The 16,546-nt window shown below is 36.8% G+C and overlaps 1 protein-coding gene across 1 annotated transcript; it reads right to left on the bottom strand.

The window, feature by feature from the left end:
* Positions 1-923: 923 nt before the first annotated feature.
* On the bottom strand, positions 924-14,331 carry LOC121424456 (ectonucleotide pyrophosphatase/phosphodiesterase family member 5-like). Its single transcript, XM_041620151.1, has 5 exons — positions 13,816-14,331; positions 6,747-7,057; positions 3,940-4,177; positions 3,152-3,337; positions 924-1,750 (listed from the first exon to the last, which is right to left on the bottom strand). Exons 1-5 carry the CDS (start codon positions 14,111-14,113, stop codon positions 1,410-1,412), a joined length of 1,374 nt encoding a protein of 457 aa, XP_041476085.1. The 5' UTR covers positions 14,114-14,331; the 3' UTR covers positions 924-1,409.
* Between the last annotated feature and the right edge of the window lie 2,215 nt (positions 14,332-16,546).

Raw genomic sequence — 16,546 nt, 5'->3', positions numbered from 1 at the left:
TTATGATATTTTGTAATGGCCGTACCCAGGATTCTACATGCAAACATATAATAATAATAATAAATAATAACGTTTCATTTACCCAGGGTAGCCACTTCAATCATAAGACTGCTCTTCCAGCGGGCCCTGCATAACATAACATGTTATTATTACCCCTTCTTCAGTCTAAATGCTGAGCGCCAAGCAAGAAGGCAGAAGGTCCCATTTTTATAAGTCTTTGGTATGACTCGGCCAGGGATCGAACCCACGACCTCCCGTTCATGAGGCAGACGCTCTACCACTGAGCCAACATGACCGGTTTATATATACATGCAACTCTTTGGAATTTTATATTTTTTCGTTATTTTTTTTTCTTCTCTTTTTTTACAGTGTAAACAGATTTACACTTTTAATGCAAGAATAACTGATTAATTTTACAGGAAAATTGAACTTTCCAAGCTCAATATTCCTAATTATAGTTACAAGAGGAATGCTATGTCAATGGAACAAAGCAAAATCGATATCTGCGATGGCTTGCATGAGGGTGTGTGCATGTGTGTGTAGGGGGGGGGGGTTCTATCCAACATTTCCACAAAAGTAATATTATTTTTTCCATTAATTGTATAACAATTTTCACCATAACAATGTCCCTCGAATTCCATTCGATATACTGCTGTTTTTTATTTTTTGGTTGCAAAACTTTAAAATAAATATTTCATGCCTCTACTTATCATCATCAATATTATTATTACTGCTGTTATTATTATCATTATTATCCATATTATAATTATTATGATTATTGTTAATATGATAAATTTGTTGATATAATCATTATCAGAAAAGATCATTACCACAACTGAATATCAGGAGAGCGTTTCATGAAAGGACTTGTCGGACGTTTTACCCGACAAGTCCTGTTCTATCCGACAGTTACCAAAGTAACAATGCTGTTCAGCCAATCAAAATCAAGGAAAGTTGTCAGATCTGACAACCTGTCGGACGAAAATGTTGATGAAACGCTACCCTGATATTGGTCTGTTAAGAAATGTTGACTAATGCTTTTTTTTCGTTTAATCCTAGATATCTACACATTTTGAAAATTGGTATATCTGTTCGCTTCCTCACCTTCATTCGCTATGTTCATTCATTTAGTGTTCATTACATTATTGTTCATTATATTTACATTATGATTTTTATCTATACAAATAATGAGCCCGTCAATTCGACCAAAACAACATTTCAGTGGTCCAGACATACATAACTTGCACATAGAATATGCTGGTGAAAAATGAGAGCATTAAGTTTGCGACATGATCTCAACTATCTCTTGTTCAAGTCACATTGCAAACGATTCGTTATAAATACACGAATAAGTTTTAAACGTTTAATCAGCGTTTTTACTCCGTATATTCACTTGTTCCATTCTACAGTTAATTATAAAAAGCTAAAGATATCGTAAAACCGAGCGATAGGAGGAGTGGAGAAAAGGTTTCACGAAAGCCTGATCCCGTCGTCATCTGAAAGGTCGTCTCCATTCCCGCCAAAGGAGTGGTTCCTGTCACCTCATTGGCCAAAAGAGGCTGCACGTGACTAAACGTGCCATTGTTTCGGGCGGGGCTTACTGAGAGGAGGTGACACATCAAGTTGTACACGTCAACGCCATCCAGCAAATCATCAGACGCGTAGTTGGTTTTGAAGGCGGGGCCAGAAGCGATGAAGATTGATCGCATGCTTTCAAGCGTGTTCAAGAAGCCATGATTTCCATTGTATCCTATAAGGTATAATGAAGAAGACGAAATATACAAGTTTTAGTGCTAGTATATTGTGTGAGATGAAGAATAGAAATACAGAAGGGGAAAGGAGGAAGAATGAAGGACAGAGGGGTGGGAAAGAGATATATATAGAGAGAATAATAGCAATAAGTGTGAAAAAGATTCTTAAAAAAAAGTCGAGTAAAAGACGAGGAATAATTCTCTAAAACAATTGGATAGCTTCTGGCAGTCTCGCCTGCATTTATGCAATATACCAACAGTGCTGACTTAGAAAACAACTAAAAAAGGAATGATTATGAAAACAAACAACACCATCTATATGATAATAAAGTGCTGAGGTCATTTACCCTGAATGAATTCGATGACGTGACCTGAAACTCGTGTAACACTACACTGTAAAAACTGTGGTGTTAAAACTGACACCCTGAGGTGTTAAAATAACACCCTAGAGATTGAACATAACACCAAAGAGTGTAAATGTAACAACCATATGTGTTGTAATAACACCTATAGGTGTAAAACTAACACCACCAATTTAACACCGGTGTAAAATAACTGGTGTGGTCCTCTATGTACACCGGTTAACACCACAGATTTTGCTGTGCATCAGTGATTCTTGATTACCCTTATGCCATGAACTACTGTACATCCATAAACTTTCAAACTTATGATAACATTTAAAAAATAGTAACATTAAAAAAATACATCCTATATGGACAAATTTCGTTGACCCTAAATGACCTTTGACCTTGGTCACGTGACCTGAAAATCATGCAAGATCATCAGTGATACTTGATTACCCTAATGTTTAATTTTCCTAGTTTCTAAGTTATGACGACATTTCAAAAATTTAACCTTGGTTAAGATTTAAATGATGACATTGAAAACATGGTCAAAGTTCATTGACCCTACATGACCTTTGACTTTGACCTTGGTCATGTGACCTGAACCTCATGAATGATCAGTGCTATTTGATTATCCTTATGTCCAAGTTCACTTAGGTAGATGTCTAGGTCCATGTACTTTCTAAGTTATGATGAAATTTCAAAAACTTAACCTTGGTTGAGATTTCAATGTTGACAACGCCGCCGTCAGCAAAGTTGTGTCTATGCCATGCAGACGAGACAACAACATTCTCATCAATATCTTGAAAAAATTAAAAAGAGTTCTACATACTTAAATAATTCAGTTAAATCACTTAAGATCAGGCCCGACGAATTTCATGTGGGAGTACATTCGCTACTTAGTAGATCTACACTTGCCATTAGTTTCATTCCGTATAAATCCCATTCGATAACTGGAAAACAAAAGTGTGATTAAATCAATTATATTGCTAATTATACATGGCATCAATTACCACTGATAAAACATATAAAAATTTCATGAAATTCATGAATTACTTTGCCAGTTTCCGGCCACAGATCTGTTTATCCATACATGCCACCCTTCCTCCATGACGACAAGGATTGGGCTAGTACGTCGATTGTCTCGATAATGGTATTCTTCGGGAATCTCCGCTTTCAGGTAAACGTTCATACTTGGATGAGCATCTTTTAAAGCGTTGTACAAGGCATCAGTGTTTCCCTCTATGAAGATAAAGAGTGATAAATAAATTCGATAGTCGTTGAAAAAAATAGATACCGCGAAGTGACGAGCTTCAAGGTGCTGCTCTGTGACCACTTCTTCTTCAACTCAGCCTATTTGTTGAAGTGGTATACACACGAATATAACTTAATATAATGTAAGTTTAGTATCTGCTTTTTATTTACTTAATTATTAATGTTATTTATTTATTCATTCATTTATTTACTTACATGCAGTTGCATTATTAAAGTTAGATAAATCATACAATATGCCAACTTCATCTTCATGTACTTAGCAAAATCGTTCAGAGTATGTACATCAAGGTGTTCGGTCCGATTCTTTTTTTATTCTGAACAATACATTTATTATAAAGGCTAAAGTACATACTATGCAATCTTATAAACATACATTTTATTATTTTAAAATTAAGTTTTAAGAATTAAGCAAAATGTAATCAGCCACCTTTATCTGCAAGTTCAAACCTATTCGTAACAAAGTAACATCATCCGAAATACAAATTGAAACATGCTTTAATTCATCAATATAATTTCACTTATTTAGGAAATCATGATACGACACAACGAAGGTGAGCCGTTATACAAACCTTCATAAGGCCACAAACCGAACACTGGATCATTGTTGGTGTAGAAATAAAGGCTCCGGTCAATGTAATCATCGAGGAACACGGTTTGGTTAGAAGATACGGACGTCATGCCGTGGTCACTTGTTAGTATAATGTTGACGTCATCGAGGAGATTGGCTTCATCGAGCTTATCCAGGAGATAGCCAAGGGTTTCGTCACACATGGCTATACTGTCAGCAGTGGCTTCTGATTCTGGACCCTTTTGAAATTATAAATTAAAGAGATGAAATGAGAGATCAGGGCCCCGTCTTACAAAGAGTTACGATTGTTCCGATCAGCCTCAAGTATATGGACATCCAAGAATGTCATAATTTTTTTTCTCTTGGAAATTTGCTCAATGTCCTTTGAAAACAAAGAGGAGCGTAATTATTGTCAAGACAACAGTGAATGACGTCATTTCTAGAAAATATTTTGAATAATAATAATACTTGCTTATATAGCGCTTAATACTTACTTTGTCAGAAGTCTCTAAGCGCTCTACAGTATATGCAGCATAATTGAACAGACATGTATTTCAGATGTCGATGTTGCTGGCTTTCCATATTTGCGATTGATCGGATCAATCGCAACTCTTCGTAAGACGGCCCCCAAGAGGTTTGATGGTGGAGATCAGATGAGACTGGCCCCATTTTTCAAAGGGGTACGTGCGATTGATCTCATCTAAATGCAAAAGAGTTAAATCTGGAATACACTCCTTCCAGAGTGAGGCGAGGAACTGATCATTTTGGAGTGGAATTTACATCTTTTGAGGGTGGATTTACCTCATTCTGAAGCAAAAATATCTCTTAAAATATATGTTCACTCCAGAAGGAGCTATAATCCACTCTTAAAAGATGTAAATCCCATACCAAAATGAATGGTCCCCCGTCTCACTCTCAGAAGAGTGTGATATACGGGACCAGATTATAGCTCTTTTGCATTTCGAGTCTCTTGTAAAGCAGCAATGCCAGCATCTAGAAAGTATTCTTGTTCAAAATGTTTTCCAGATTATTATGAAGCTTACTCATGCATCAATTATTGTCTTGACAATTCAGTATGCTTCCTCGCTGTGTACAAAGGACATTTTGATAATTTCCTTCAAGGAAAAATTATGGTAGTGATGGATTTTGATATAGTTGAAGTTGATTAGATCAATCACTCTTTGTATTTAGAGGACCCTGGTGTAAACACAAATTTGTAAAAAAAAATATGTCTATTAATGTTGGCTTTCAGCTCTTTGTAACTACTGTTTTTGAAAAGTCTGCATTGTGGAGGATCTATATAAGGTATTATGTACAAACATGTATATCCACTGAGCAAACGAATATGAGAATGAGTATTGCACACCGAAAATCCGAATGACAGTTTCTTTTCATCTATTCAACATCACAGACTGAGATAATCTTTACATGTGTTAATTGTGAAATGAAAGGTGGAAGAAATTACGGTGATAGTATTCATTGTTCGTGTTCTTTCATTTTGTTATAATAATAATAATAATAATCCGCATTTACATAGCGCTTAATACATCTGAACGTCGCGACGTCTCTAAGCGCTTTACAGACATATTATTACCCCAGTCATCGGATCCTTGCATGCTCGCATACAATGTATGCACCTTCTCCACTCCCTGGGGAGCATTCCACCAAGAGTTCCAAGACTAAATTGCTTGGCATACTATACATATAGGTTTTCAAATCCTACCGGGTACCCAATTAACACCTGGGTGGAGAGTGGCAAAGTGTGGATTAACGCCTTGCCAAAGGACGCGAGGCCATGGTGGGGTTCGTACACACACGACCCTCTGATTACAAGGCGAGAGTCAGAACCGCTACACTCTAAATTACAGGGATTTAAAATAAGTCCACATGGACTGTAGTTAGGGACCAATCGAATTCCGGATTTAGTTTGAATCCTTAAAGCTTGTGTATAGTTTTGGTAAATCCAACAAAATGCACCTATCACTATTCCAATTCATTGCTAGCTAATATGAATGGATATGCCCTATAACAGTTATGATGTGGAGGATATAAAATGAAAATGTGTTTTACATGATAAATTTTGCGATTTTACATGGAAATTTAACTTGATCGGGTCACCCGATCAAATTAAAATATCTGTGTGTATTTGTCTTTCAATTAAATCCTATTCCAAATCATGGAATGGGCTGAAACTTTCAAGATATGTTCTTTGTCTGTAACTTTTGGATATCTAATCACTAAATTTATAAGATAAGTGCTTGAATGCCCATTTTTTAATTTAAAACTAGCATCGCCGAGAGAGGGCGCTATATATCCAAGATTTGAATATTTGAAATTTTCTCAGAGAAGTGCAGTTGGAAAAATATCTAACGGTCTCTGCGCTTCAGTAAGACTGTCATATTAGATGATATTCGATTATCAATCACATTATTGACCCTTTACCAAAGCTATACACAGGCTTTAAGATTCATTTTTGAATCTCGAAAGATTTCAATTTAAATCATTTGAGATTTAAATTTAAGTCTTTAGGATTAAAACTGAATCCAGAAATCGATTGGTCCCTAACTACAGTCTCTCTGGACTTATTTTAAATCCCTGTAATTTAGAGTGTACACCACGACGCTTTCACGTTATTGACATCAGAAGATGATTCCTTGAAAACCTTAGGTTTAGAAAGCTGGTGTTTGATGTCAAAATTTCACAAGTTAAAGCCTATAAATAAAAAAAATCTAACCAGGAGGTACATAGCATAAGGTCAATGCTCCAAAGTATATTAATTTCAAAACAGTATTTTTTGTCGACGCTTACTTGAAGATGTCCTGTGCTATCTGGTTCATGGAAGTACAAAATTCCTAGATTCGCACTTCCATTGGACATGAGTCCAACCACTAGATCAATACGATCATTGAATGGGAAGGAGCCATCGTAGGCTGGTTGGTGATAGGTCGCAGTCATGCCGGAGATGTTAACACGATCACCGGGCCAGAAGACGGACACCGTACGACCACCGTTGAGCTGGTTGGTCACCCAGATCGGTTCTCCGCCGTAGTTCCACCATCGAGGTTCGTTGTTGGCTTGGCTGAATGTCGAGTTGAACTCGGGGTCGTACATGTCGTTTCCTGGATAATAATTATATAAAAAATTATCGGGATAAATACTAAAACGGGTAATAGTACACAACAATGATCTATTGATTTATGCGCTGCTATCTAGTTCGTGAGATTTTTGTCCATAAAAGGGTGTGGGGTGGGGTGGTGAAACGACACTCTTCCATAGGCTGCTATACAAAATTCGAAATTCGAGGAGACGGGGTAAGTCTCCCCCCCCCCCCTGGATCGACGCGTATGCATTTAATAATCAATATGCATTCATAATGTAAATTACGTCACCATAAGCATCGTCACATTTGATTAAACAGATCTTCGAACCGGACATGGTGGCTCAGTGGTAGAGCGTCCGTCTCATGAACTGGAGGTCGTGGGTTCGATCCTCGGCCGAGTCATACCAAAGACTTATAAAAATGGGACCTTCTGCCCTCTTGCTTGGCGCTCAGCATTTAGATTGGAGAAGGATAATAATAACATATAATGTTATGCAGGGCCCGCTGGTAGAGCAGTTTCTTAACTGAAGTGGCTACCCTGGGTAAATAAAAAAACGTTATTATTATTATTATTATGTTTTTATATGCAATCTTTTTTTTATAAAAAACATACATTGAGAGCATCACGAAAGATATTCAGGCCTTCAATATTGAGGGCTATCCCAGTCAATCTGTCGCGAATATTTTATTTCAACGATAGGACATTTCGTCAATAAACTTGAGGATTCCGGCCCGATTCCTTTATCACACATGCAAGGCAGTTTTCCAAATCTGCCACTCTTCATCCGGGGTACTCTTACCTAAATACGCGAACATTAAAAATTGCATGAATATTCGAAACCCATCTTTAACTTTCTTAAAATCAATGAGAATTATATTTGAGTTTTATCCCTATTTTATGTAAACATTATTTTATCTATTCAGCCGTTAATTCCGTGTGGAAATATAAATTGTTAGTTTTTTAAGTGCCCCATTTTGCTGTTGTTTTCTTTATTTTTATTTTTGTCATATATTTGGCTAAAACATTCTATATGATATCTATAACATAATACTAAAACGGAAAACATAATGATCTGGCTACCTGTACTGTATGGGTGAAAAAAAATGGTATCAATGTTGTGTGTTAGGTTCATTGCGTATAGGGGTAAGGTCTGAGGAGTTTTATCGACCTTAGACAATCATAATAAAAAAGGTTAATAACAAACTATGCAGATATCTGTTATGATGGTAACTAATCATAATATAAATAATTAATAACGTATTAAGAGGAAGTGCAATTCTAAAAATGAGAGTTGAGAATATCCCAGGTATGTGAATCATATATGATATCATACTGTGGGTGATAACCTGATCTAATTGCTGATAATGTGTAAACAAAGCTGATATGGAATACCAGACATGATATCGTTGCCGTGTTTGTAAGTTGTGGAGGCCGGGGGTGTCTGTTTTTGGTGCTCTCTATTCAATACCATAGGCCATATTATTTTTTTTTCATTTCAACAGACAATTGCAATTGCAATTCAATTCGATTCAATTTAATTCATTCAAAGTATGATTTCTAGTTATGACCCCACACTGTAAAAACTGTGGTGTTAAAACTTACACCAATTGGTGTTAATAGAGGACCACACCCTGAGGTGTTAAAATAACACCCTAGAGATTGAACATAACATTAAAGAAAAGAGTGTAAATGTAACAACCATAGGTGTTGTAATAACACCTATAGGTGTAAAACTAACACCGCCAATTTAACACCGGTGTAAAATAACTGGTGTGGTCCTCTATGTACATGGTTAACACCACAGTTTTGCTGTGCATTACGTATTGAATGATTGGAAAGCAGTTTACAAGTTACTTGTTGCTATTTACATCAATCAAGCAGCAATATTTCATTTCTTAAGAAAAGCCTTGATTTAATATAATGCATAAAAATGTCTATTTACATTCTATTATTTTAGTAGGCCTCTCGTAGTCTTCATTTTCTCTGAAAGCGCCATTTTAGCGATTTTATGATCGGGAAAATTCTATAATCATTCCTGACTTACAACCCGGCGCACAGCAGCTCATCAAAATGTTGTCGTATGGGGGGGTCGGCAAGTGCCCTCAAAAAAATATCCTAAGTGGGGAAAAATACCCTTTTTCAAAATGAAATGTGCCCTTTTTCGAAATGAAATAGCCTTTTTGAAGTAAAACGTAATACATTTTAGGTTAGAAAAATCACAATTTTTTTGGCTCGCGCTTCGCGCTCGCATCATTTATTGTTTAGTAGGTACTCAGTCTGTTCCTGGTTACAAACAGTGCTATATCATATCGGTCGATAATTCACCACTATAGATATCCAGGTTTATACAGGTGAGAAAATCACAATTTTCTGGCTCGCGCTTTGCGCTCTCATTAATAATATGATACTCACCCTGTTCATTAAAAAATGCTTAGTCTAGTTTTCAGGTTTGAATATTTCACATTTTTGGCTCGTGTTTTGCGCTTGCACCAATTATTGTTTATTAAGTTAGTTATTCTGTTCCTGGTTAAATAAAATGCCTAGAATGTCAATTTTTCTGGTTAGAATATCACAAATTTTCAGCTCGCATTATTACATTGGTGACTATGCAACCCGTATCCTATTCATGATTCATTAAATGCATTCTTTAAAAGGTACTTTTTTGGTCAGTATATTAAAAGAAAATCAGCTTGTGCTTCGCGCTCGCATTAATTCCTTAGTTAGATTCACATCCTTTTCTCATAATCACAAAAACTGCTTTTTCATGTCTTATTACATGAAATTCCAAAAGTTTGAGCTCATGATGTGGAGCGTTGTGGCCCAGTGGATTAGTCTTCGGACTTTGAAACAGAGGGTCGTGGGTTCGAATCCCAGCCATGGCGTAATTTCCTTCAGCAAGAACTTCGTCCACGTTGTGCTGCACTCGACCCAGGTGAGGTAAGTGGGTACCTGGCAGGAATTTATTCCTTGAAATGCCACCGCGCTGTAAAAGGCTGCGGGGCTAAAGCCAGGGTAATAATATCCAATGAAGCGCATAGGGACGCATTTGGCAGTGATATGCGCTATATAAGCATGTTGGTATTATTATTATTATTATGATTCGCGCTCGGAACATCTCGCAAGGATGCTCTTTTGTATCAGTAATTATGTCCATAATTGACAAAAAAGCGAGTTTAACAACTTCAGATTTGATTTTTTTACAAACCGATCGCTCGCTACGCCCTCTCAAAAAAACATAAAACCTGTATAAATGTCTTATAAATCAAAAATCACTTCATTGTGCCCTTTCTTGGCATATAAGTGCCTTTTTGTGCTGCCCCCATCACGAAAATACGTTCCGCCGCCCCTGGACTATTTTGTACCATTGCTTGTACATGATTACGTGTTTTTCAGTGAAGTAGTATAATTGGGGAAAGTATACGCACAAAATCCCGTGTTCGATATACTTGCCAACGCTTACTACAACTTCAAAAGCGTGATAAATTGAAGTTCAAATCGTGAGTGGTAATACAAGTATCATTTTGCAACCGCTGTAATGTATATTTGTTTTGCTTCGCGATTGTTTCGATCGATGCCTTATTCAATATGTTTGAAAATAAAGGTGGCAGCATATAGTATTCGGAAAGAATAATAAAAATCGCTATGTGTTGTAACTAGGAAACGGATTTAGAAAGTTCCAAATTCTGATTGATTGGTGAACCTCTGGGGTCCGAATAACGGTATGTTTTTATGAGCTTTTATTTACGGAAAGAATAAGAAAAAAAAACACTGGGAGTAGTGATGAGACAATGTCATGACTTTTCGGATTTCCATCCCAAATAATATTCATAATATGCATTCAGCAATATTGACTTTGGACTAAGAAACTTGCTATGTGTTTTTTTATTTCCAAATATGCATAGGTTTTAAAGAAGAAGAAGAAGTATAAGAAAGGATGCATCCGATGTATGTAGTAAAACATTTGTTTAAAGGAGAAAATGTAATACATACTTGGTTATTATTTTAAGGTATACTTTTTAAGATACAACATGAAAAATGAAATACATTGAAAGTGGATTTATTACTCGTATTCGGTATAATCAACAAACAACTTTAATTAGGTAAAACACCATATGGTCAGTGGCGTAACAGGCAAGAGGGCAAGCTGTCCCCCCTGGCGGATTTCACCGGGAAAAAATAAAATACAAAAAACGAGAAAAAGAGAAAAGGAGAGAGAGAAAGGGAAAGAAGGGAAAAAAGAGGAAAGGGAAAAAGGAAAAATGAAAAGAAAGCGAAAGAATGAAAAAAAAACATAAATAGGGAAAGGGAAGGAAAGAGGAACATGTGAGGAAGTACAAAGTATCCTGAAATACTAATATACTAGCATGATTAGCAAGAGAGGAGTATAAAATCAAAAGATATGACTCAATGGCACGGCAAGAATGGCGGGAAAATGGGAGAAAGAGGCAAAAAGAAACGGGAAATGAATGTAGAGCCAAAATCTATATTGGAAAATCGGAATGTGAAGAAAAAGGACAAGAAAAAAGAAGAAGAACTTAACACGACCGGGTTGCCGAGGATCGAAAAATATGAAGAACGGGGAAAAAAGTGAATGATGGCGTGTATGATATAGCTTGCTAAATTTTATGCAATAATGGTCGCTGGCGACTTTTACAATTTTTCCCCACATTTACCATGTCGTACGTGCTGCCTCAAAATATTTCGTTTATTATCCCCAACTGCGTTGACGTTAATATAAGTTGTGTATGTACCCGCGATTTGATAGAACAGAGGCCAAAAATAAGAGGTTCCGGGGGCTCCGCCCCAGACCAGTGGCGACACCAAGGGGGAGGCACGGGGGACATTTGCCCCAAGTGAGTTGGCGCCACCCCTGAAATTTTGAAAAATACGAAATATGTATAGTAAATGCTGTCATAAGCATCCTATACTAAAGCTGCAAAGTGCTCAAAAACAGCTTTTTCGTTCTTTAAATTCTGAAAATTTTCTCATCCATTCACTGTTAGCTCCAAACAATTTTTGTCACTAACTTAAATCTTTCAGGACAAAGAAATCAAAATGTCGCTCGCAGTAACTGTTAAGTAAATTATCTTTTCACATGGGACTTGAAAATCCAATGCTCAAGTCAATAAATAACATACTATTGCATATTAAACTATAGATATTATTTACGATAAAAGAGTAAAACACATCCATAATTAAAACAAAGAAGAGGAAGAAGAAGAATAAGGAAAGAAGACGAAGAAGAAGAAAAAAAAGAAGAAGAAGAGAAAAGGAAGAAGAAAAGATAAAGGAGAAGAAGAAGAAAAGAAGAGGGAGAGGGAGAAAGGGGAGAAGAAAGGAGGAGAAAAAGAAGAAGAAAACGAAGATAGAGAAGAAGAAGACAATGAAAAAGAAAAAAAGTTGAAGAAGAATAACAAGAGGATAAAAGATCACATAATATATATTGCAAAATGAGAAAACAGAGTACTGCTATTTCAAAGGTAAAATTTTGAATTTGGCAATCATGGAAGCGCAATTATGAAATTCATTTAAAAATTCAAATAGACATGTTTAGAAACAGAATTGTTATTACGTTGCCCCGGAACCCGATCCGCATAGCACTGGCCTCCAAAACTTCTACAACCGATATAAAAAAAAAAGATGAAAACAGGAAACGAAAGGAAGATGTAAGATATATATGATGTTATTTTCTGAATACTATGTCAAAATCAATCTCAAAGTTAGATTCTCATTTTTTTTCGCTCGCTTCGCTTTGCTGCGCGCGCCATGCTGCGCCCCCTCCGTTTTTATACTTATCACTCATTGAGCTTCGCCCAATTGCTCGCGGCACAATCATAAAAAATCCTATTCATACCATGATATGACCGGGAAATTTTTGGCTCTTGCCCTCCCCCCTGGCCATCGACCCCTGTTACGCCCCTGCATAAGGTGAAAATAGCGTTACTGGAATGCATCGTGAATGGTGTGATGTTATTGTGTAATTCCTTTAAGTACTACTACCATTATGAACGAATTCTTACGCTGTGAATTCCAGCAAATTCTCAAACTAGATTATTTTGGTCACAATTAAATATTTGTTTAGATCTAATTCAATCATATGTGTAAAAGGGATTTGTTTTTGCCATCCAATCTATTCAATGAAATCGTTAAAAAGGGAAAAGGAAATAAAAGACTCCAAAGTCCACTATCAGCTAGAAAGCATCTAATTCCATTCAACACAAGTAACGCAGGTGTACGTTGTATATACAAACGGAAATGGTCAATTTCTATCACGGAGCTATTAACAGCTCCATGATTTCTATAAGCCTATATGCATGCAAGGTTTTACGATCATGGGCGGTTGCAGGAAACATGCCAAAGGTGTGCAAAAAAAAAATACCCACTTTTTTTTCTTTCGAAATGCATTTTATTTCTAAATGATATAAGGAAAGGTCTTCTCTAAAATCACAACCCTTCGACGAAGAGTGAGGCAAGGGCCTATAAAAACAATCCTCTTCACAATTTTCTATTATTTTTACACTCTTAAAAAGCATTATTTTGTCAAAATTGAAAATGTTTTGGTGACTATGTTTCCGACCGACAAAAATAGTAAAAATCAATTTATTGTGATATACCAGAAGTTTGGTTGATATTGACCAATGTTATCGGTCGGACACAAGTCATACAGAATGGTTACTTTGACCATTCCTCCTCTGGGATGGGGGCTGTGGCGCCCCGGCCCAGGGATCCGCAACTGACAATGGTATAAACATGTTTAATGAGACCTTTCAACTGACCTAGAATTCCATGGTCCTCTTGGTAGAGACCGGTAGCGATGGTGTGATGGCCAGGAAATGTTTTCGTGACGAATGCAGGAGTCAAGCCTCCTGGCTTGGCGCCCATACTGACAAGGCGATCGAAGTTTGGCGTTGAAGTCTTTTCCAGGTAGTCGTAGCGGAAACCGTCGAATACCACCAGGAGTAGAAGTGATTGATTTTCATTACCGTTGTCATTGCTCGAAGCAACGGGCTTAATGATGTCGGCTGTCGCGAACATCAAGGCGACCACGAGACCAGTGGAAAATAATGAATCCATGCTGACATCAGAAATATCTATAAAATAGGCCTATATCAAGGCCAATAATGAATATCGAACTTAAAAAGACTCCGGCCACCCCTTCAATTGCAGAACGTGATCCAATCCCTCGGAGTTCTTTCTGTTTTATCGAGGAGTGTGTTTCATCAAAGATTTGCCAGGCGCATATGCAAATATCATTTTGAACGTGACATTTTCCATTATCCAGTCACCTTGACATACGCTAAAACCACCCGGAAATCTAAAGTAATTATCAAGTGTGTACCGGCAGAGTGAGAGGGGGGGGGTTAAGATGGAGAAAGAAAGAAAGAAAGGATGAAAGAAAGAAATAAAGAAAAAGAAAGAAAGAAAGAAAGCAGTGGCGTAGCTAGGATTTTTTCCTGGGGGGGTCCTTGCTTTTTCAGGGGGGGGGGCACCATTTTTTCCATGTGTGTATGTGTCACAAGGGTGGATCCGACTTTCGGAAATAGGGGACGGGGCCCGAAATCAACTTCACCTAGATTTCCCCCGATCAGTCACCTCTAGTTTTATTCTTATAAAACAACATAAACATGAAAGCGAGAGCGATTTTTTTGACATTCCGACCTTAAAAAATGGTAATTCTAAGCACTTTTTGTATTAATAAATGGGATAGGTATGTAACTAAACAATTGATGTGAGTGAGCGCGAAGCGCGAGAGGAAGAAAATTGAGATTTTAGACCTAAAAGCGGGACGCTATTCATATTTTGTTGATCATAAGATAGGATATAGTTAATTGGGTATCATTAATAATGCGATCGTGAAGCGTGAGTAGACAATTATTGATATTCTGATGTGATACTGGATAATTTAAGTACACTTTAAATAAAGAGGATGCATGCACGCTATCGCGCATGTTTTATATTTAGACCTAGAATCTGGGCATTCTGAATATATTTGTTCAATGGAACATTATGGACTGCACGTAGACAATAGGAACTTGGCAAATCAGTGAGCTGATATGTAGACCATAAAACGGATATTTTACAGAGCACTTAAACTTGTAAATGAAAAAAAGAATAAAAGCTCGATGTCCGAGCTAAAATATGATTTGTAAATTGACTTCAAAACTTGTTCCATTGAGCAAGATATGAATCGTATCGGACAGGCAATTCTGGCGCGAAGCGCAAGCAAAAATTTTTAGATAGTAAAATGAAAGATTTTTTTTGCAAGTCTTCCCCTCACAGTATTTCATCCACTCGTCGATCTTCCTCCTCTTATTTTCCTCTTCTTTTTTCTTCTGTCTTTCTTCTTCTTTTCCTTTTTCTTTTCTTCTTTCTCGTTTCTTTTTTTTGCTCTGCCAATTTATTTCGGGGGGGGACACCAAATCTCAGGGGGGCACTTGCTCTCTCGTAGCTACGCCACTGAAAGAAAGAAAGAAAGAAAGAAAAAAAAAGGAAAAAAAAAGAAAGAAAGAAGGGGGAGCGACAGGAACAGAGTGGGAGCCCTAGCCTGAGAAGGAGGAAAAGGAAAGGGAAAATGATATCCATAACTTGATCATGATTGAGATACGAAATATTGGATGCATGTTGACGAACAAAACTAATTTAGGTGTGATTTTTTTTTATTAATGATCATGGTTGACCAAAAGTGCTATAAATATCAAATTTTTGAGTCGGAAAATCAAAAATCTTTAGCTCGCATCAATCAGTCAGCTCGAGCTCCGCACTTCCATCAACAATATTATTTGATTAGTTTTTATTTGATTAGTCAGATACCCATCCTATTAAAAAAGTGCTTAGAATGTCAATTTTCAAGTAAAAATTAAAAAAGCAGCCCGCGCTCAGTGTTCGCATCATTTATTATTTAGCCAGATACTTAGATATCAGATACTAGATATTTATGGTTAAATAAAATAATTAGAAAAAAAATCAACTCGCGCTTCGCGGGGCGAGCAAACAAAAAGTGTAAAAATTGCCAGTTTTTAGGTCGAAGAAACAATTATTTATCGCACTTCGCTCTCGCATTATTTGATTGATGAGATATTCATGACTCATATAGCAAACCGTTATTAGTTCATTCAAATAAGTGTATTGAAACTTGAAATACCCTTGAATAAATTGAGCTCGCAATTATGTTGTTAGTAATCAGAGGCGTTATGAGCCAGAAATTTTGAGGGGGCAGGATATTGCGTATCAGGCAATCATTATTTTTTATCTTAAAAGTTGGGAGCTTGCGAACCGAGCGAGCAAAAAAATTGACATAGGTTTTGACATAACATTCAGAAAATGATAAATTTCACCCTTCTCCTTCTTCCTCCGCTCTTTCATTTTCTATTTCCCCCCTTGATCATGATTTTCTTTCTCTTTTTTTTTTGGTGGGGGGCAAGATTCCGAGATTATGTAGCCCTATATGCCACTGAGAATCAATCTATAAGACGTATTGACATCTTCAGTCTTTTTTTAGGAATACCC

This window comes from Lytechinus variegatus, chromosome 11 (assembly GCF_018143015.1).
Source record: "Lytechinus variegatus isolate NC3 chromosome 11, Lvar_3.0, whole genome shotgun sequence".
Taxonomy (NCBI): Eukaryota; Metazoa; Echinodermata; class Echinoidea; order Temnopleuroida; family Toxopneustidae; genus Lytechinus; species Lytechinus variegatus.
The sequence above is the reverse complement of the archived record's forward strand: the minus strand, read 5'-3'. Positions and strand labels throughout refer to the sequence as shown.